This window comes from Chiloscyllium punctatum, chromosome 20 (assembly GCF_047496795.1).
Source record: "Chiloscyllium punctatum isolate Juve2018m chromosome 20, sChiPun1.3, whole genome shotgun sequence".
Lineage (NCBI taxonomy): Eukaryota > Metazoa > Chordata > Chondrichthyes > Orectolobiformes > Hemiscylliidae > Chiloscyllium > Chiloscyllium punctatum.
Genome location: NC_092758.1, coordinates 26,959,856 through 26,983,655, shown reverse-complemented (window position 1 = coordinate 26,983,655; position 23,800 = coordinate 26,959,856). Strand labels below are relative to the sequence as shown.

Genomic DNA, 23,800 nt, shown 5'->3' with positions numbered 1-23,800 from the left:
CTGAGATGGGGGATTTTGAGACTGGGGGCACATTTTTAAGGTGAGAGGAGAGAGATTTCAAAAACACATGAGGCAAATTTCCTACACAGAGAGTGGTTTGTATGTGGAAAGAACTTCCTGAGGAAGTGGTGGATGCCGGTACAATTACAACTAAATGTCATATAAAGAGATACATGAATAGAAAATGTTTGGAGGGATATGGCCCAGGAGCAGGCAGGGACTAGTTTTGTTTGGGATTATGGTCGGCTTGGACCAAAAGGTCTGTTTCTGTGCTGTATGACTCTATCCAGGAGTCTAATAATGGAAGAATTGAAATATAACTGTGTGCAGTTGTCCCACACCAGTAATCTCTGAGCTCACAAGATGGATTGTATTGTGGAGCAGTTGTGCTCTGGCCGTGATAGTCAGCACGTAACCGCTTACGTGATGAAACGAGGAGGAGCCGAGTGTTTCGAAATGACTCCAGTTCCAGTCCGAGTGCGGGGACTGCCGAGTGTGGAAGTGGACTTTATTTCCCCCTCCCTACTCCTCGATCAACTGTATTCAATTCTCTAGTTCTACTTCTTGTCTTTTTAAAGTGTGCTTCCTGAATGTTAGTTTTAAGCACACCCGGACGATGATCGCCTTGTTCGGGGACACAGTACCCGTTTGTTATGACCCACATTTGAAGTTTCTGGGCACGAAGGCTGGTTCCTTTTGTTTCCTCGGAAGAGTGGAGATGCCGAACTGATGGCTTTGATCGAGGCGGAGAAAGAGAACACACATTCCACTTTGCTTTGGGGAAGAGGTAAATTGCTGCAGCTTTCTGTAATTGAAGGTGTTGGCTCTGCTGCCTGGGTAGAGTCCTGTGCAAAGACTTCACTCAGTAAAGATAGTCACTAAGGCCCGCAGAAGTGGAAGGCTTTTTCCGGAGCTGCATACAAATTACAACTCAAGTTATTGACTTCGATGCATTTATTGTGTGTAAAGCAGCGTGTATTTTATATCAGAACAAGCGCTGTTTAATTTTCACTTAAAGCTTCACACTGCTAAAAGAAAACTAATTTACATAAGTGTCAGATATCTGGGACGTTTTGTTCTAGTTTACGTGACGTTCTCTCTAAGAACGTTAAAAGGTATCATTGTTTTGGGTGGAAAGTTGATTTCAAATCTTTTGTTGAGCGCAGGGAGGAGGGGATTCGGTAGACTTAGTACCTCCTCCGTAATTGATCAAAATCTTCCGTTCGACTGGGTCTGTAGTGATCACTTTCAACGTTGTCCTTTTGCTGGTTTCCAGAATTTAAATTGAAGTTCCTGCTTCCCCTTGAAGAGGGGTGGGGCCAGAATTTGCAGTTTAATGCCTTTGCTCTAGAATATCATTTTTATTCACTGTTGATAAAAAGTTGGCGAGCTGAAATGAAAACTGAAAGTGCTGGAGAAACTCGGCCAACTCAAACAGCATCGGTGGAGAGAGAAACTCTGTGGCCTCCAGAGGTTCATTCTGTTTCTCCATAGATACCGACAGACTTGCAATGTTGATCGAGCATTTTGATTTTATTACCAATTTGTAACAAAAGACTATTCAAAAAGCAATGTCGCGATCGCAACCCAAGACTTTGGGCACGTTCAATCGCAATGTTTTTTTCCCCGTCCCATCTTATTCGGGTCAAACTTAATCTCTTCAGAGGAGTATCATTCTCGCTCTCAGAGACACAACCCAAACTTTTCCAAACGGATCTCATTTTGACCAAGTTAACTAAGGCGCGGTTGTTTTTCTAACAAGGGCCACAGTCTTGTTGTCAAATAAAAGCAAAATACTCTGCTCGAGATCTGAACATCAAAGTATTTTATATATTCAGTGGGGCTGACAGCATTAGTAGAGAGAGGAACAAAAATTGATGTTTCAAGTCAAGTCTTATTCTTCAGAACTGAAGAAAGGTAGAAATATCCAAAAGTTTTGACAAAGGGTCAGTTAGGCTCGAAACGTCAGCTCTTTTCTCTCCTTACAGATGCTGCCAGACCTGCTGAGATTTTCCAGCATTTTCTCTTTTGGTTTCAGATTCCAGCATCCGCAGTAATTTGCTTTTATTATGTAGAAATATGACAGGTTGTTTTTAAAGGGAGGCGGGGGCGGAAGTGGCTGAACAGAAGGAAAGTATTGGATAGGTTAGAGGCCAGCAGAGCTTAAATCCTAAAGATGCATGGACCAGAAGGTAAAGGGATTGGCGATGGTTGGAGTAAATGTGTAAATGTAAGTATTAACTGCAGTGGACCATAAAGTCATAGAGTATACATCTGCTGCACCACTCGGTAAGATCATGTCTGATTTGATTGTGGCTTTAACAGCCCCTGAGTGTGAGAGTGTGAATGGCTGGATAATGGGCAGTCCAGTCTGAAAGCACATTGTCATGACTATATTTTCTCACTCCATGCCTCCTATAACAACTCCATTCCTTTATGCCAGTTTCTTATCTCCATTGCACCCTTCCATAGCTTTCTGAGATATCTACCTTTATACTCAATTGAGGATTCCCCCACATTTGGTTGACAGGGATCCATGATCCATCCATGACTGATAGTTTGTCTGATATATGCCTGTACTCTGCTTCAGTTGCTTTACGTCTCTCCAGAACCATGATTGGTTTCAGCTCATTCTCCTCTTCCACCGCATCATCTTCTAGCACTTCTGTCACCTCCAACATGATGCTACTGCTGAACACATCTTCCCACCCTGTCCTACCAGCTTTCCAAAGGGACCATTCCCTTCTCGATACACTGATCCCACCCTCAGTCCCACATATCGTATCTTCCCATGTGGTTTGGAGGAAGTAGAACACTTACGCTCACCTCACTGTCCAAGATCCCAGATGCAGCTTCGAGCTGAAACAATGATTGACCTGTACTTGTATCAATTTATTATCTTCATTCTCAAAAGTGGTCTTATTTACATTGAAGAGACCAAATACAGATTTTGGGACTGCTTTATGGAATACCTCTGCTCAGGACATTTTGATTCACCACCTTGCTCTCAGTCCTGTCTCAGTCTTTGGTTTGTTGCAGTGTTCCAGTGAAGCTTAATGCAAGCTCCTCCTCTTCCAGTTAGGCACTTTGCAGTCTTCTGGATTCAACATTGAGATCAACAATTGCATGAACTTTGTCCTCCATTTTGATTCTGTGTACTGCCATGGTTAGTCTGAATCTTGTCTTTTTTGTGTTTTTGCCATCAGACAGAGTTGCTTATTATTCTGCCATTCACACTCTCACTCTTGAGTAATTGCTTTGTTTTTGATTGAGCTATAACTTGTCTTTTGTACACAACACCATTGCTTCTGACCTTTATTCCAGACCATTATTCTTCTTCCTGTTTGTGCCCCCCCCCCACCACCATGATGTAAAACTGATCACATTTCTGGCTTCTTTCAATTCTGAAAACATTATATTTGACTCAGAATATTTATTTTTTTCCTCACCGCCCCCTCCTGATGCTGCCAGACCTGTTGAATATGTTTAGCATTTACCCTTCCTATTAATTTTCTTTCACTGTTATCTATTGCAACCAAAGACAAGGTCACTGTGACTGCCTAAATAATGGTACAACCCGGACTCTGAGAAACTGCAGGTATTTTCCCTACAGGGTATAATAAATACATTGTTGAAGTGGGTATTGAGATGTTTGGAAATCCCCAGTGAAGGGGAAAACCAAGTATTGTATTCAGGAAGTTCAGAGAAACTTAAAATTGTTTTCAATTAAATGTAACTTTCAGAAATAAACTTATGGAAGTACATGGCCATTAAATAGTGGTAAGTTTAGTCAGTGTGTTGGGTGAGATTTGGAAAGCTAATCTCACGAGTTTGAAATTCCTGGTCTCTGACCTTTAATTACTTGTCTCAAACTGGGCATTCCTACTTGCCTACAGCAGTGTTATGAATATACCCTAAAGACAGGGGTTTAACCTAAAAGGGAAGTGTAATGAACAGAACTACTCAGACTGAAACAAAATCAGAAAGGAGTTATGGTAAACTGAAGTTCCTTCCTTTGAACTGCTGTTAAGGATCAGACCAAACCCCCTCAAAATGTATTAAGAAGATAGTCTAGACCCAAACACCTTCTTATTTTAAAGGTAAGTGTACGGTATTTTGTTCCATATGCAGTTACCAGGCTTGAAACAAAAAACCCATTATTTATATACAATAGTTAAAATATAGACAAAATAAAAGAATTGGCTTAAATGTAATTCTATTGAAATGCTTAACAAAATAATATATTGATTACTACTAATTAACTGTTCCAATATAGGAACATCCCATAAACACATCGTTGGCAAAGGCAAGTTCAGTAAAATGGATGGTTACACATGCAATTCTAGCAGCAGAAAGAGAACCCCAGCATTTAGCTATAACAGAGAAGGGAATAAGAGCTTCCACAGTCAGCTTCAAGACCCCAGCAACTGCTACTGAAGTCCAAAACTTAAAAAAACAAGTCTTGGTTCTGTGGGAGCTTGACCTTACCCATTCAGACTTTTTTTATTGTTCCAACTTTAGAGAAAAAAAACCCTGAGACCTCACCAGCTGCTTACTTTATTGGCTTTGGAGCAGACTGCTCAGTTCCTCTGTCTCAACCTTTCTCATTTTAAAAAAAAACAAGACAAAATACATCTCTTAAAGCAATAATATTGTCACACTGCCTTTTTTTGTATGGTGTTGGTTGCTGAAGAAGCAGAATCGGGTCTACTGCATTAAGATTATCCAGGAGAGAAAAGCTGAATAAACCACCACCTAAAATATTAGTATTGAGGTGCATGTAAATCATAATGTAACAGATGACATGACACAAAGATGTATAAAAGTGAAGATACCAATCTAGAATGAGCATAAGAAGGGCAAGGCTGCTCCTAAGATAAGCGGAGAATTAAGAATCTTTATTGAGTTAACCAAAAGTTGGGAGGGAAATCCATCCCATTTCATTTGTTGATGATATTGTGGCAAAAGTGGAAACAAGAAACTTTTTCACAAAACTGAATTCTGGCAGGTCCCTTCACATTCCACCCTGACCTTAAATTTACCTGGACCATCTCTGACATCTCCCTCCCTTTCCTGGACCTCTCCATCTCCATTAATGATGACCAACTTGACACTGACATTTTTTACAAACCCACCGACTCCCACAGCTACCTGGATTACATCTCTTCCCACCCTACCTCTTGCAAAAATGCCATCCCGTATTCCCAATTCCTCCGCCTCCGCCGTATCTGCTCCCAGGAGGACCAGTTCCACCATAGGACACACCAGATGGCCTCCTTCTTTAGAGACAGCAATTTCCCTTCCCATGTGGTTAAAGATGCCCTCCAATGCATCTTGTCCACATCCCGCACCTCCGCCCTCAGACCCCACCCCTCCAACCGTAACAAGGACAGAACGCCCCTGATGCTCACCTTCCACCCTACCAACCTTCGCATAAACCAAATCATCCGCCGACATTTCCGCCACCTCCAAACAGACCCCACCACCAAGAATATATTTCCCTCCCCACCCCTTTCCGCCTTCCGCAAAGACCGTTCCCTCTGTGACTACCTGGTCAGGTTCACGCCCCCCTACAACCCACCCTCTCATCCTGGCACTTTCCCCTGCCACCGCAGGAACTGTAAAACCTGCGCCCACACCTCCTCCCTCCCCCCTGTCCAAGGCCCTAAAGGAGCCTTCCACATCCATCAAAGTTTTACTTGCACATCCACTAATATCATTTATTGTATCCGTTGCTCCCGATGTGGTCTCCTCTACATTGGGGAGACTGGGCGCCTCCTAGCAGAGCGCTTTAGGGAACATCTCCGGGACACCCGCACCAATCAACCACACCGCCCCGTGGCCCAACATTTCAACTCCCCCTCCCACTCTGCCGAGGACATGGAGGTCCTGGGCCTCCTTCACCGCCGCTCCCTTACCACCAGACGCCTGGAGGAAGAATGCCTCATCTTCCACCTTGGAACACTTCAACCCCAGGGCATCAATGTGAACTTCAACAGTTTCCTCATTTCCCCTTCCCCCACCTCACCCTAGTTCCAAACTTCCAGCTCAGCACTGTCCCCATGACTTGTCCGGACTTGTCCTACCTGCCTATCTCCTTTTCCACCTATCCACTCCACCCTTCATCCCCTCCCCCACTCACCCATTGTACTCTATGCTACTTTCTCCCCACCCCCACCCACCTTTAGCTTATCTCTCCATGCTTCAGGCTCACTGCCTTTATTCCTGATGAAGGGCTTTTGCCCGAAACGTCGATTTTTGAAGCTCCTTGGATGCTGCCTGAACTGCTGTGCTCTTCCAGCGCCACTAATCCAGAACAAGAATTGAGTTTGCTGACTGTATTTAGTGTATCACTTGGAGAGTGATGTTTCAGCTGTGTGCCATTTGGAATCTTCTCTGCATCAAAGGTTTTCGAAAGCAATGTTTTTTAAAACAACTGAAGGGACACAGGTAACCATTTGCCATCTGAATGTGCTACATCATGGTAAAATTAGAAAGAAACGTACTGCAGCCTTTGGGAAAAAAAGTAGAGTTGTTACTACCCTCTGACAGTTTAGCATGTTGCAATATCACCTCTCTCGCTATAGTAGTATAGAAAAGACACCAGTCTGGAATAAGCATGTCTCACGCACTACACTAGAGAGCTGTATTTGATAACCTACAATATGAAGGTATAAATAAAGTTGTGTTAACAGTACAAAGGAATTGAAGAGTGCATTATTTTTTGGAGATAGGGCTGCTTGCTCCTTACAGACAGTGTTTGTGCAGACACCCACACTCCAGAGATACGCTGGACAGGTGTATCAATGTTCGGTAATAGTATTGGTACATCATTTTAAAAGAGAAAGCTGAAACATTTGCAGCAATGTTTGGCCAGAAGTCCCAAGTGAATAATCCGTCTAGGCCTCCTCCAGTGGTGCTCAGCATCCCAGATGTCAGTCTTCAGCAAATTGGATTTGTTCCACATAATATCAAAAAATGTTTGGAAGAACTTAATACTGCAAAGGCAATGTGCCCTAACAATATTCTGGCAATAATAATGAAGGCTTGTGTTCCAGAGCTTGCCACGCTCCTAGCCAAGCTGTTCCATTACACATGCAATACTGGCATCTACCCAAAAATGTTGAACATTGCCCAGGTATGCTATGAACACATAAAGTAGGACAAATCTAACCCAGTCAGTTACCATCACATCAGTCAACTTTGATTATCAGTAACTTGATGAAAGGTATCATCAATAGTGCTGTCAAGCAGTACCTGCTCAGTGGTGCCAAGTTTGGATTTCGCCAGGGCCATTCAGCTCCTGACCTCATTACAGCCTTGATTCAGACATGAGTTGAAAAGTATGGCACTGGAAAAGCACAGGTCAGGCAGCATTCGACTCTGATCTCCAGCATCTGCAGTCCTTACTTTCTCCTTGGTTCAGACATGGACAAAAGAGCTGAATTCAAAAGATGAGGTGAGAATAAAAGCCCTTGACATCAAGTCTGCATTCGACTGAATGGAGCATCAAGGACCCCTAGTAAAACAGATAGCGGACAAACTCTCTGCTGGTTGGGATCATACCTGGCACATAGGAAGATGGTTGGAGATCAGTCATCTCAGCTCTACAGGAGTTCCTCTGTGTAGTGTCCTATGCCCAACCATCTTCAGTAACTTTATAAATTACCTTTCCTCCATCATAAGATCAGAAAATTTTGCTGTTGAGCACCATTGTTCAGCACTGTTCATGGTTCCTCAGATATTGAAGCAGTCCATGTTCAAATGCAACAAGATTTGGACAACATCCTGTCTTGGACTGGCAAGTGGTAAGTAACAATTGTGCTACCCAAATACCATGCAACAGCCATCTCTGATAAGGATCAATCTGACCACTTCCCCATGACATTCACTGCTGTTGCTGTCACTGAATCCCCACTATGAACATCCTGGGGAGTTATTCTTTGACTACGAACTCATCCTGGCTAATTATGTAAACACAGTGGCTACAAGAGCAGGTCAGCGACTGGGAATAATTCAAGTAATTCACCTCCTATCCCCCCAAAGCCTGTCCACCATCTACAAAACACAAGTCAGGAGTGTAATGGAATAATCCCCACTTGCCTGGATGATTGTAGTTCCAACAACACTTGAGGCTGACACCATCCAGCATGAAGCAGCCCACTTGATTTGCACCACATCTATAAACATCCATTCCCTCCACTGCATCTGAATAGAAGCAGTGTGTTCAATATATAAGATGCACCGCTGAACTATACCGAAGATGCTTAGACAGTTCCATCCAAATTTGTGACCGCTTCCATCTAGAAGGACAAATGTGGCAGGTACATGGGAATATGACCACCTGCAAGTTCCCCTCCAAACCACTCCTCATCGCCGTTCGTTCTGAATCTACATCCTGAAAATCCCTCCCTCCGGTCATAATGGGTTAACCTACGGCATGGTTCAAGAGAACAGCTCACCACCACTTTCTCAAAGCCAAATAGAACAAACAATAAATGTTGGCCAGCCATCAATGCCTGTGTCCCACAAGTGAGTTTTAAAAAATGACTTAAGCACAAACTAAAATACATACCATGTAAATAGAGGCAAAACGACCAGATCTCCGCCTCTAAGTTTCAACCAACCTTCTGGTCCAGTGTAGGCAGCTAAGAACACTGAGTGTTGTGATGGAAAAGCACAGCAGGTCAGGCAGCATCAGAGGAGCAGGAGCATCGATGTTTCAGGCATAAGCCCTTCATCCAGAATCAGTGTTCCTGATGAAAGGCTTATGTCTGAAACATCAATTCTCCTGCTCCTTGGATGCTGCCTGACCTGCTGTGCTTTTCCAGCACCTCACTCTCGACTCTGATCTCCAGCATCTGCAGTCCTCACTTCTAAGAGCAATGACATCATATAAATGACAAGATGAGCAACACAGCTGTATTTCTAAGAGAGTCCATTTTAAGTTTGTGGACTGATTGCAAAAGTGATTTTTAGCTTGTTTCAAACTTCTCTGCAAATATTCTTATTAGTTTTTGTGGATGCTTGAGACAGGAAAGTGGTCCTCCCAGTTGGAATGCCTCTACTAATGAGAAGTGTTGATGAGTGCAATGTTGTGTTCTTACCACTCAATAGACTGTTTAGAAGATTGAAAGGTTTGTGGTTACAGGTGCATTGGTTGAATAGGTAAGAAATTTACTTGTATTGTGTTTAAAAATTGCAAGTCTTAGATCAGCACTAATTTACTAGGAACAAGAGAATATACTACCAGAAGCTTTTGGATGCACTGTACATTCACTTTATTACCAGAATTGTTGTAATTATCTTTTGTTTGAAAGTAAACAGTAGTTTAATCAGAACTGCTACTTTGTCATGATTGATCAGTTTCTATTTTGTTGGACGGCATTTTGGAATTTCTTTTGTCTCTTATTCTGTGGTTTTTGTGAAAACAATGGCTTAGCCATTAAACAATGGGATTTTAGTTTATTTCTGTATTTTATTCTTTTGTGAAAATTCTCTGGGCATGTTTATATACGTCTAAGGAATCTGAGTCAGGAAGATCCAAAGACTCAAGTGGGCTAAAATGTCCCAAAGAATCTGAAAATTGATCTAAAGATTATGATTTTGGGGAAACTCTACATATTATTCCCATAACAAAAGATGATGCGCGACATGGATGAATGTTAAGTGTGGAAACAAATTAACAATATGCTTTCTTTCCAGTTGTCTTATCCTTTAAGCCATGATAAATCATCATTTGATGTGGCTTTACCCATGGTTAAAGTGAATGATGAAATAGCTGTGCATGTTTCTCTCCATAACTGATAATGGCTTATGTGATGCAATGTTTTTCACAAGTTGTGAAACTAGTGAGACAATCATAAGATGATTGTGTTAAGGGCATTGGCTGATGAAAGAAATAATAAAATGAATAATATTGCAATTTTTTGTGAAATAATAAGTAACGTGGTAAGAATCAAGCTGCCGCTTGTGAGATTGGTCAATCAGTTAGATTTTATTTAATGTAGTTTTGATGCAGAAAGACTTTTTAAAATATATTTTTATTTTGAAAAAAGGAATTTTTTTCTCTTGAAAATTACAACAAATACAAAACCAAACAATTCAAGCTAACATTAAAAACCAAACGTGCTAATTACATAAATAAATAACAACTAATAACTAAACTATAAAAGAACAATCTTAACAACAATAATAATGATTATAACCATAACACAGCTCAGCAAAACAAAGCAATAGCCCTTGATCATTGATTGCATAAGTTTATAGATATTTATATGTTTGTAGTTCCTGTCCTCTGGATACCAGATTCATTACATAGTATTGCCATGGCTATATAAAAGTTCTTATTAGTATGGCAGACTAATCTGTACCCAGGCAGTCCAAAAAGGGTCACCTATGTCTTATAAAAATTCTCAATTTTATGATACACCATACTCATAAGAAAGTCCAAAGGGCTGTGCTCCATGACTAGCTTGCACCAGCCCGCCAGCCCCGTGGAGATTTTCCGACACTCACCCGAATAGAATGTTCTTTCTGGTACAAGAAGTGAGGATTATGAAAAGCCTTTTTTTGTGTACATCTCATGGAAGTGGATTAACAAAGCCAAGAAGAAGAGATACCGGTCCATCTCCACCTCCGTCTCCAAGGCCTTCTCTATTTCGCCTACCACAGCGTTCCAGTATGCCCAGTCTGTGGCAGGACCAAAGACAATAAGTAAGCATGCCATGCCCACTTTACATTTAGGACACGTTGGGAGATGCTACCGCTTTAAACTTAGCGAAGCAGTCTGGGGCCAGATGGACCCCGTGGAGAATTTTCAACTGCAAGGTGTGGGTCCTGTTGCAAATTGAGATCCTTCTTGCATTTTCCCAAATATCCTCCCATTATTTCAGAAGAGATCTTCACGTCCAACACACTCTCCCATTCCTTGCAGAGCCATTCAGTCTCGTCTGAGGGACCTCTCCCAATAGATAACCATTGCTAACAGATAATGTACCCTCAGCACTCAACATCCTCTTCTCCATATTGGACCTATAAGGATCATTAGAAGTGTGGTCTCTTTTTGTATGAAGTTCCTAATTTGAAAGAAATGAAAGAGGTCCCCACTGGGCAATTTACAGAGTCATAGAGATGTACAGCATGGGAACAGACCCTTCAGTCCAGCCCGTCCATGCCGACCAGATATCCCAACCCAATCTAGTCCCACCTGCCAGCACCCACCCCATATCCCTCCAAACCTTTCCTATTCATAGAACATAGAACATAGAAGAATACAGCACAGTACAGGCCCTTTGGCCCTCGATGTTGCGCCGATCCAAGCCCACCTAACCTACACCAGACCACTATCCTCCATATGCCTATCCAATGCCCGCTTAAATGCCCATAAAGAGGGAGAGTCCACCACTGCTACTGGCAGGGCATTCCATGAACTCACGACTCGCTGAGTAAAGAACCTACCCCTAAAATGCCTCATCTAAATGCCTTTTAAATTTTGCAAATGTACCAGCCTCCACCACTTCCTCTGGCAGCTCATTCCATACACGTACCACCCTCTGCATGAAAAGGTTGCCCCTTAGGTCTCTTTTATATCTTTCCCCTCTCACCCTAAACCTATGCCCTCTAGTTCTGGACTCCCCCACCCCAGGGAAAAGACTTTGCCTATTTACCCTATCCGTGCCCCTCATAATTTTGTAAACCACTAGAAGGTCACCCCTCATCCTCCGACGCTCCAGGGAAAACAGCCCCAGTCTGTTCAGCCTCTCCCTATAGCTCAAATCCTCCAACCCTGGCAACATCCTTGTAACCCTTTTCTGAACCCTTTCAAGTTTCACAATATCTTTCTGATAGGAAGGAGACCAGAATTGCACGCAATATTCCAACAGTGGCCTAACCAATGTCCTGTACAGCCGCAACATGACCTCCCAACTCCTGTACTCAATATTCTGACCAATAAAGGAAAGCATACCAAACACCTTCACTATCCTATCTACCTGTGACTCCACTTTCAAGGAGCTATGAACCTGCACTCCAAGGTCTCTTTGTTCAGCAACATTCCCTAGGACCTTACCATTAAGTGTATAAGTCCTACTAAGATTTGCTTTCCCAAAATGCATCACTTCGCAATTATCTAAATTAAACTTCATCTTTCACTTCTCAGCCCATTGGCCCATCTGGTCCAGATCCTGTTGTAATCTGAGGTAACCCTCTTTGCTATCCACAACACCTCCAATTTTGGTGTCATCTGCAAACTTACTAGCTGTACCGTTTATGTTCACATCCAAATCATTTATGTAAATGACAAAAAGTAGAGGGCCAAGCACCGATCCTTGTGGCACTCCACTGGTCACAGGCCTCCAGTCTTGAAAAACAACCCTCCACCACCATCCTCTGTTTTCTACCTTTGAGCCAGTTCTGTATCCAAAGGGCTAATTCTCCCTTTTATTCCATGAGATCTAACCTTGCTAATCAGTCTCCCATGGGGAACCTTGTCAAATGCCTTACTGAAGTCCATATAGATCACATCTACTGCTCTGCCCTAATCAATCCTCTTGGTTACTTCCTCAAAAAACTCAATCAAGTTTGTGAGACATGATTTCGCATGCACAAAGTCATGTTGACTATCCATAATCAGTCCTTGCCTTTCCAAATACATATACATCCTGTCCCTCAGGATTCCCTCCAACAACTTGCCCACCACCGAGGTCAGGCTCACTGGTCTATAGTTCCCTGGCTTGTCTTTACCGCCCTTCTTAAACAGTGGCACCACGTTTGCCAACCTCCAGTCTTCCGGCACCTCACCTGTGAATATCGATGATACAAATATCTCAGCAAGAGGCCCAGCAATCACTTCTGTAGCTTCCCACAGAGTTCTCGGGTTCACCTGATCAGGTCCTGGGGATTTATCCACCTTTACCCATTTCAAGACATCCAGCACTTCCTCCTCTGTAATCTGGACATTTTGCAAGATGTCACCATCTATTACCCTTCAGTCTATATCTTCCATATCCTTTCCCACATTAAATACTGATGCAAAATACTCATTTAGTATCTCCCCCATTTTCTATGGCTCCACACAAAGGCTGCCTTGCTGATCTTTGAGAGGCCCTATTCTCTCCCTAGTTACCCTTTTGTCCTTAATGCATTTGTAAAAACCCTTTGGATTCTCCTTAATTCTGTTTGCCAAAGCTATCTCTTGTCCCCTTTTTGCCGTCCTGATTTTCCTCTTAAGTATACTCCTACTTCCTTTATACTCTTCTCTGGATTCACTCGATCTATCCTGTCTATACCTGACATATGCTTCCTTCTTTTTCTTAACCAAACCCTCAATTTCTTCAGTCATCCAGTATTCCCTATACCTACTAGCCTTTCCTTTTCACCCTGACAGGAGTATACGTTTTCTGGATTCTCATTATCTCATTTCTGAAGGCTTCCCATTTTCCAGCCGTCCCTTTACCTGAGAACATCTGCCTTCAATCAGCTTTTGAAAGTTCTTGCCTAATACCGTCAAAATTGGCCTTTCTCCAATTTAGAACTTCAACTTTTAGATTTGGTCTATCCTTTTCCATCACTGTTTTAAAACTAATAGAATTATGGTCGCTGGTCCCAAAGTGCTCCACCACTGACACCTTTGAATAAATCACCCAGGCAAGACACGCCCCTAGCTGCCGATTGTGTAAACCCAGAGTTCTTCATCCCTGGCTGAAAGCCTGGCACACCAACTATGGGTGTCAAAAATGATGTTTTGGCAATATTGCCCTCCACGCTTTGACAGTATTGAAGACTGTTGGGCTATGGCAATATTCCTTAACTGTTCTCATTTTGTCTATGAAAAGAAGGCTAACGAGGGCAACTTGCCTGAGATGCTTTCATGTCCAGCCAAAGTGAGTGAGGGTCCCCCTGGGCCCAATCATTCATGTAAGGTAGCAACGGGCTTAACTGATTGTTTTAGATATCTCTGAGGAGAATGACTTTTTAAGAAGCAATACAAGCCAATTACATGGGGCATCGATAAACAGGACATTTGTTTACATGGAATGACTTACTTGGAAATAATTTGTATTAATGCCTTTCTATAGACCAATAGTTTAAGTTAGCCTGTTGATTATATGTCCCCTGTATCCCCTCCACCCCCCACCATCCATTACACAGAATGAATACCATGACATTTGATGCTTTAGCCTGCCAGCAGAAGAGCTGAGTTTCAACTAAAGAATTAAAAAAAAAATTCTAATCAGACGCATGGGTTTTTTTAAACCGAATTTGTATTTTTTTGAAAAATACTGGACTCCTTTTCAATTGACATTGTTGAACTTTCACTACATGAACGCCATTTTACTTATTGGTGGTACCTGGTGGCCATAGGGGTGAGAATGGATTGAGATGAGTATCATATTTCAGGCATGCCAGATTTGGGAGCTAAGCCAGTGATATCCGTACTAAGTGTTAATTGAATTCACAATCTCCAAATTATATTTGAGATCAGAGGAAATAGCTTGACGGGAGCTTGAAACACAAATTGGATCCAGATAATTTACAATGTCAGAAAAGGATGTTAAGTAGTAATGCCTGAGAAATTGGATTTATCGTATTGAAATGCAGCTTGATGAGTGAACTGGCACACCTTATCTCAGGACTGTCTTGTCACATGTGGAACTTGTAACTTTGCTAGGTTGAACACAGCTCTGTGTTCAGGCCCTCTATTTCCTTAATCTAAATTTACAAATGGGCATTTCTAAAGCAGTTTGGTCAAAATTACATTATAGAGTTTTACGGATGAATGAGGAATGTGGGAATTATTCTGCATGTCAAAGTAGGACATGTAAATGGCCTTCAGATAGGACAATACATTGATGATAGTGGCCATCCTCTGATGAAGAAAGTGAAAAGTAAATTAAGATTTGCCTTTTATTGCAATTCTGGCGACAATTCAGCACTGTATCTAAACATGTTTTCAAAGCCCCTCATGGCAGAATTATGAAAAAAAATTGTGCCTGAAAAGAAACAATCAATAATTTTGAACAATTGCACAGTAATCCTTTCCTGTTCTGGCCAATCTTTCCACATCTGAAAGATGTTGGGATTGCTTAGTTGCTCAGAATCTGGAGTTTTGTGGAAATTGACACTCTCATTCTTATAGTTGTGCTACTCATTGTATAAAATTTTTGCAAAGTTTACGAAAACAAATGTCTTATTTGTTTGTAGGTAGCTGTGCCTGCCTGGCAAACTGGCTTTCCTTGGAGGTGCCATGAAATGTCTTGGATCCTTAGATAGTGAGAGGCTTGCCTTCCTCCTCAATGAAGCACTTGCTAAGGAGGCCAGGCTTTGGAAAGTGCCTCTTTTCAAGACCTGCGACAATCAGGTAAGGTGTAGTTTGCCCTATTTTACCAGCAACATGTATTTGTATGTCATTTTTTAATAAAGTAAGAAGTCGTATGGTGTGACATAGGAGCAATGTTAAACAATATTTAATATCCAACCACTTAAGGAGATTTTTTAAGATGGCTGCACAAAGTTGGTAGATTTTAAGAAGCACCTTAAAAGAGTGATAAATTGGTGGAGAGAATTTCCAAGCGTAGGGCAGTGGCAACTGAAGATGAAGTCACTAAAACTGGAGACGCTGAGGAAACAAGAATCAGACATTAGTAGTTATCAGGAGGGCTGCAGTGATGTGGAAAGTTAGATCATCAGAGCAGAAGAAACTTTGAGAATGGCCTGGAATTCTGACAGGTGCAGGATGTGAGGAATGACTGTTTGACAATAGTCTGTCCCCAGAGATGGAGACAGACGTTGAAGGTTGGAAATTTACCGAGTGAGGGTGAGAGCAGGACAAAAGTTGGAAGCGGAGTTGATGAAGTCCAATTCCAGGAAAAGTAGAGATATGGTCATCAATGTATTGGCCAAATGTTTGAGGGAGGAGCCCGAGTAGGACTGGAAGAAGGATATTCCACCATAGAGTGGCTACATAAAAATTGGGAACGGAAGTAGGCTATTCAGCCCTTCAAGCCTGCTCTGACATTCCATAGAATGTAATCGTATTCTGAATTCCAAATTCCCACCCATTTGTGATAAAAAGATAAAAGCATACCATTTTGAATTTTTTTTAATATTACCTTTTTAGGATGAGTTAAGTAGTAAGTTTTCAAATTTAAAAAAAAAAGCTAGTTCAGCCAGACAGAGTAGGATACTGGTGGATGGAAATTGTTTGGATACCTGTTCAACGAAGTGGGGAGCCCTGATTCGGGATGGAGGTGTAGAGAAATGGATGTTAAAGGTAAAGAGGAGACAATTAAGGTTAAGATACAGGAAACGCTGAAAACGATGGCGGGCCATCAGAAGAGCCATGGATCTAAATGTGGAGAGGCTTGACAAAGAATGAGCAATAGTAACAATAGGAAGAAATCAATTCAGTGAGTGATTAGGCTAAAATAATCAGGCTTTCTCTGGCTTTTGATCTTTGGAAGATGGTATAACAGATGTTCAGTACTATGGAACTATAAAATGTGAATCTGGGGATTGAAGATCTCCAGAGGAGATGAGGTCAGTGACGGCTTAATGTTTGGGTGAGAGTTCAGGGAAGGTGGCTAGACTGTCAGAGAGTTGGTGTTCAGCCTCTGAGATATGCCAAATAACTGTACCATTCTTGGCATTAGGTTTGATGACGATGCTAGTATTAACCTAAGGGAACAAAATGAAGTTCATGTTCAATAAAGTTTCTGAGAAGGCAGATCGGGGTAAATAAGGAAAGCAGAGAAATTGAGTTAGCTGATGTTACACCAGCATTCCTTGATGAAAAGATCAATAGAGGATTAGAGGTCAGAATGAGCAGTCTAAGGGGAGGGAGAGCATTGGAGTTGGGTGAAGGTGTCTACTGAGTAAAGGGAGGCTGAAGGCTTCTTGGCCAATGAAATGGACATGGAGGCAAAGGTGAAAGAAGTAGAATCCAGAAATTCATTTGAGGTGGGTTCATTTGAGGATAAAGCTGGGTTCTTTGCTAGGGAGAGATCATTCAGTGTCAAAGAGAGGAAGATTAGAGGATATCATGAATATGTGGCAAGGGATGAGGCAGACTCTGAGAGAAGTGGAGGGAGATCTGGAGAGGTGTCAGCATCCATGCAGCTTGTGATCTGATACCTGAAAAGGAAGACAAAATGTTTTCATTAAAATATCAGATGAAACAAAGGATGAAACAAAACTCTGGAGGGTGACAGCTGTGAGGCAAGTTATCTGGTTTTGACCACAGCATCTGCTCAGTCACACACTTGTTTGTTGTTGCGTATTCTGTCACAAATTGGCTACATCATTCCTTTCAGGAAACGTGACCACATTTAAGGTACATAATTGATTGCAAACTACTTTTGATCACCCTAAGGCGTTGAAAGGTATGTTATACAATTTGACTGTTTCGTTGAGACATAAACATTAAAGGTTGATTTCGAAATCAGATCCTTGGATCTGGCAATCATCCAACAAAAGGATCTCTCGTTCAATCTTTTACCAACACAAAAAAGACTTGTGAAAATATGCTGCATTTTTCTTGCTATGTCCAGCACCCCAAATTTGGGTTCATTACCATCCTATTCCCAACTGACAGGCTGAGTTCACACTAACCAAAGAATCGGTGTCTTTCATATCCCGTACAAATTGTGTGAAAGTTGCCTACATACGTAGGAATCTAGTGAGAAGGGCAAATAATTGGGCAAGCTGGCTGTGTGCAGATGATCTCCACCTTGACAATTAAATTCTGGGTGAAGTTTATTTGGGGACTTTAAGGACTTTAAGTGGTCCAAAAGCAGTCTGTTAAAGGCCTTGACCTGCCCTACTGGCAGGTGAGAAAAGTTGCTAGTTCCCAAGATGACATTCTGGGTCATGGAGGGGTTCTTTTGCCCCAGTCATAGGCAGGACAGAAGCTGTATGGGCACCCCTCCTGTCCTTGCCTCTGACTGCCAGAATCCCAATCTCCACCCTCCTGGTGACCCCACAAGAAGTGAAAGAAGAAAGATTTACCTACTCACCATTCATCTTCTGAACTGATTGGATGGCAGCTTCTAGTGAGGTGGGACTCAACTGTTAAGGCTGTGATTGGTCATGAATTTTGCTGGCTAGTTAGAACTTGATTTGGTGAGCTTTCTCAGCAGTGGGATGGTGAGTGAATCACCACTAAATTGGAGAATTACAGCTATAGTCTGCATGTGAAGTATTTTTCCAGATTCTGTGTTTACCAATTGCATATAAGAACTGTATTGTTGCTTGCATTAGCAATGAATGACCACCAACATCCTGCTCATTATAACTGGATGAAGCTTGTTTGGGTCAAGTGGTCCGATTTCCTCAACATCCTTCAATTTTCCCATCTTTAAACTGGCAATGCTTCTTTAGTCCCAGTGATATTCAACATTGTAAATAAAAAGGAATTAAGCTGCCTGTCAATGCTTCAAGCACCTTCCAATCTTGCAGTGTAACTTCACTGAGGTTACCAGTCGAATTTCCAGAGAAATAGTGTAACTTATCCTTTTCTGCTGTTTACACCAGTTTGCCATGGTGGCAGTTTGATATGCATGATTCAACAATCACTCTTCTTTTCAAAACTAAGCCCCAGTAGACTGCATTTCTGGGTTTTCTTTTGGCAGAGCTTTGACATGAATTGGTATTCCAGTACACCTTTTTCCCTTGGGACATCCCCACCACTTCCGTCTGTTACTACTTACTTGAGCAGTAAATTTGTAATAGCAATGCTTGAAATATTGGCAAGAGGTATGCTCAGTTGTTTTTTGTGTGGTCAAAATGAAAATTAATCTAATGATACTTACTAATATCCATGCCCAAATGGTACAGGTAATTCAGATGATGGTAGATTTGCAGTTATATGAAAACATTCAGAAGATTTTTTCAGACTGGATTAACTTTGTGAAAACAGGATCTCGTTCTGGTTCACTATTGATGTGCATTCAGCGTTGTGAAGTTAATTTATTTGTGGACTAGACAGATAATTTAGAGAAGAATTTGCTGCAGAATGTTGAATTGTGCGATTACAAAGGTAAATATTCCCTAACAATGTTAATTACTTCTAATTTCCCACATTGAATTATTTTGTGTGGCAACTAATTCTGACCGGTATTTGTTGTTAAAGATTTTTAAAATACCAGTTTTGAAATGTTGTGTGCTATAGCAAGATCTGGGCCAATGTGTTCACCTTGTGAAAAATTACTGAGGAGCATAGTGGCATGGTGGCTCAGTGGTTAGCACTGTTACCTCACAGTGCAAGGGACCAGAGTTTGATCCCAACCTTGAGTGACTGTGCAAACTCCATGCAGACGCTTTCCCCGTGTCTGCTTGGGTTTACTCTCAGTATCTGGTTTCCTCTCTGAGTCCAAAAAGATGGTTAGGTGAATTGGCCATGCTAAATTGCCCATAGTGTGAGGTGCATTAGTCAGGAGTAAATGCAGGATAGGGGAATGGGCCTACGTGAATTACTCTTCACAGGGCCAATGGGCTCGTTGGGTCAAAGGGCCTTTTTCTATACTGCAGGTAATATAATCAAAGCCTTTTTTAAAAAAACTGTACACTTGAAATAAACAATGAAATGAGTAGACTGGAAGCCCTGGATAGGTAACTGCCAAAATCAGTAATGATTTGTGAATATTTCTGTCAGCTTTTAAGCAAAAATGTAACTTTCAGTTCATCCAGTGTATCTTACCAAGGACATTGTGAAGTCTATTTTTGTTGAATAATTTTATGACTAGTGAAATGAATCTAAGCCCACCTTTCACCACAAAGGTTTCCAAATTAGTCTGTTGCATGAATAAGTGTTTGGTAAAGCATTCTAATATTTGGAAATGGACTGAAGTCATGCACATTTGTTGTCATACAACCTCAAGTAAAATGTCAATTACTTGGTTGTTTCCAAGCAGCTGTTCACTGATAACAGACAAATGATTTAGATAGTAACTGAAATCCACCCTTAAATCTTTTAAAAGCGAAAAGCAACAGCTGACAGGGAAGTTAACTTGATGTAACTTTCTTATCATTCCAATTTCTGAAGGATAGCTATGTAAAAGCCTGCCGAGAGGAGGTCAAGTCCAAAACAGATTGGTTCCCACGAGCTAGAATCGACTCTGGAGAGAAGACTTTGTGTCTGACATAAGTCTCCAGCAATTTTGGCCGTTTTGTATGCTGGCAGGCTGCCATGTAGATGAGATTGAATGAAATCCTGATTCGAGATACTTTTTCAGCCAAGTCCTCTTGTTCATTTCTTGTTTTTTCTGCTTGGCAGCTTTAGATGTGCACATTATCCGTGAATACAGAACTAATTTTAACCAAAGCCTACAGAGAATAGCAAGTCCCATCAATAAATGACCTTTATTGAGATATTTTATGTCATTCATACAACTATATTAAAAAAAAGGACGAGTTGATGCTTTCTCTGACAAAAGATAATTTTCTCTCTCTTTAAACACTCTAAACCCATTGTTTGCTGTTTGGGGGAAGTTCCAATTTGATAATTATCCATTTCTTTCAACAGGGCACAAATATTACACTATTGCAACGTGAAAATGTAGTTCTGTGGCTGAGGGACTTGTGCTCAAAGTTTGGTTATTACCCTGAGACATTTTTTCTTGCTATTAGTATTCTTGATCGACTCTTGGCATCTGTCAAGGTAAGATTTATTTGCCTAGTTGTTAAATTAGTTTTGCAATTAGCTTTCTTTCTTGATTCTAAGTCAAACCTTCATGGTGTGAGGGTGGCTACACACCTGATGATAACTAAAACTAAAACTTGGTGGGAGACATTCTAGGGATAAGAATGGGAAGTACTTTTGCAGAAATGTTATCTAATGGTTAATTAGCTTTCTGTCCATTTGCTTTTTGAAAATCTTTACTTCAATGGATATGAAGTCACAAAAACAAAGGGAAAAACAATTGTGTCAAAAAACAATTCTCTGTCCTCCTCTTCATTGTTAATATTCAGAAATTTGAATATCGCATTTATAAATACTGCGTAGGAAATGACTTTCTCACTGAGGAATAATATGTGACAAAAGAAAAAACAGATATTACAAGATGAGAACACATCAAAATTTCTACCAGGACTTTTTTCAGTAAAATAAAAGAAAGATCTGCACATGCTGGAGATGTGAAACACGCAAAACCAGAAATGGCTGGAGAAATTCAACAGGTCTGGCAGCATCTGTTTTCTCTCCAGATGTGCTGCCAGACTTGCTGAATTTCACCAGCAATCTCTGTTTTTGTGTTTATTTCTCCCAGTGATAGTTATTGATCTGGAACTGTCTAAAAGTTTCAATGATCACGTGCTTCAGTCATCAAAATGGTACACCAACTAGTCATTGACAGAATGTTTAGCTCAGAAATCTGGGAAACAAAGTTCCGAACAGATTTAATGGGATGGAAATTTAAATTGGGTGAGGCCCCTTGAAGTTGCACAGGGCAGAATTTAATTTTGATGGCCGGTGATTCCACTATTGGGCTGTCTCCTAGGATTAAGAACCCTGGAGGTGAAAACTCTGCACTTCCCATCACATCCCTTTCCTCAGAGCTGCTGGCGAGTGCGGGCTGAATACCAGCAGCAGTGGACTGAAACCTAGACTGGACATTAATTACCCACTTGAGAGCCTCAGTTAGTGGTGGGAAAGCCTTTTGCACCCTAGACTGAAGCAGGTCGAGGTAGGAAGATGATGGGGCCCACCAGGCACTCTGCCTGTCTAAAAGCCTATTCCCCTTGACTGCCTCCAAACCTATTGCTGGACTGGGTATTAAATTCTGCCCATGATATTTACAGCACAAAAACAGGCTTTTTGGCTAAACATGCCCATGACGACAGTGTTTATGCTCCACATGACTTTCCTCCAACTCTCTCTTCATCTACCTTTTGAGGGTATGATTTTCTAATTCTTTCTCCCTTGTGTGTTGGTCCAACTTCTCTTAAAATACAAATGTGCCGTTTGCCTTGGTTGCGAAATCCAATTTTAACCATTTTCTCTGTAGTGAGGATTCACTGGAATAATCTCTTAGATTTACGAGTGATTATTTTATATTTATGGTCCAACTTGATTGAGTTTTTTGAAGAAGTAACAAAGAGGATTGATGAGGGCAGAGCAGTAGATGTGATCTATATGGACTTCAGTAAGGCATGGTTCCCCATGGGAGACTGGTTAGCAAGGTTAGATCTCATGGAATACAGAGAGAATTAGCCATTTGGATACAGAACTGGCTCAAAGATAGAAGACACAGGGTGGCGGTGGAGGGTTGTTTTTCAGACTGGAGGCCTGTGACCAGTGGAATGCCATAAGGATCGGTGCTGGGTCCTCTACTTTTTGTCATTTACATAAATGATTTGGATGCAAGCATAAGAGGTACAGTTAGTAAGTTTGCAGATACACCAAAATTGGAGGTGTAGTGGACAGTGAAGAGGGTGACCTCAGATTACAACATGATCTGGACCAGATGGGCCAATGGGCTGAGAAGTGGCAGATGGAGTTTAATTCTGATAAATGCGAGGTGCTGCATTTTGGAAAATCAAATCTTAGCAGGACTTATACACTTAATGGTAAGGTCCTATGGAGTGTTGCTGAACAAAGAGACCTTGGAGTGCAGGTTCATAGCTCCTTGAAAGTGGAGTTGCAGTTAGATAGGATAGTGAAGAAGGTGTTTGGTATGCTTTCCTTTATTGGTCAGAGTATTGATTCCGGGAGTTGGCAGGTCAAGTTGCAGCTGGATAGGACATTGGTTAGGCCACTGTTGGAATATTGTGTGCAATTCTGGTCTCCTTCCTATCGGAAAGATATTGTGAAACTTGAAAGGGTTCAGAGAAGATTTATAAGGATGTTGCCAGGATTGGAGGATTTAAGCTATAGGGAGAGGCTGAACAGGCTGGGGCAGTTTTCTCCGGAGTGTCAGGGGCTGAGGGGTGACCTTATAGACAGTTATAAAATTATGAGGGGCATGGATCGGGTAAATAGGCAAAATCTTTTCCCTGGGGTTGGGGAGTCTAGAGGGCATAGGTTTAGGGTGAAAGGGGAAAGATATAATGAGGGGGGAGCTTTTTCATGCAGAAGGTGGTACGTGTATGGAATAAGCTGCCAGAGGAAGTGGTGGAGGCTGGTACAATTGCAACATTTTTTTCGGCATTTGGATGGGTATATGAATAGGAAGCGTTTGGAGGGATGTGGGCCGGGCACTGGCAGGTGGGACTAGATTGAGTTGGGATATCTGGTCGGCATGGATGGGTTGGACCGAAGGGTCTGTTCCCATGCTGTACATCTCTATGACTCTATGCTTGCAAATGGTAGCATCATCCCAACATCTGTGCAATCAATTTTTCATAATGTGGCTCAGTGGTTCGCACCGCTACCTCACAGCACCAGGGACTTGGGTTCAATTCCAGCCTCTGTGCAAACTCCGCACAGCCAGTTGCTATTCTCCCCGTGTCTGCGTGGGTTTCCTCTGGTTTCCTCCCACAATCCAAAGATATGCAGGTTCAGAGAATTGGCTATGTAAATTGCCCATAGTGTTCAGGGATGTGTAAGTTAGGTGCCTTGGTCAGCAGTAAACGAAGAGTAATAGGGGAATGGGTCTGGGTGGGTTACCTTTTGGGGGAGTTGGTGTGGACTTGTTGGGCTAAATGGCCTGTTTCCATACTGTAGGGATTCTATGATAATCTCTTCTATGATTCTATGATAAACATTAGGTCTTCCATCAGGTCACCCTTGTCCTTCTCTTTTTGTAGAAAAGGCTGTCCCATCCTGTTCAATCTTTCCTAATGAGTACATCCATTCAGTTCTAGT

The 23,800-nt window shown here is 41.7% G+C and overlaps 1 protein-coding gene across 1 annotated transcript in view; it reads left to right on the top strand.

Moving 5' to 3' along the window:
- Positions 1 to 447: 447 nt before the first annotated feature.
- LOC140491981 (cyclin-I-like) overlaps positions 448 to 23,800 on the top strand; it is a 33,329-nt gene continuing 9,976 nt past the window's right edge. The window contains exons 1-3 of the mRNA XM_072590543.1: positions 448 to 787; positions 15,205 to 15,361; positions 20,522 to 20,656. Coding sequence (XP_072446644.1) covers positions 15,248 to 15,361; positions 20,522 to 20,656 — 249 coding nt within the window. The 5' untranslated portion in view covers positions 448 to 787; positions 15,205 to 15,247. The remainder of the gene's footprint in view (positions 788 to 15,204; positions 15,362 to 20,521; positions 20,657 to 23,800) is intronic.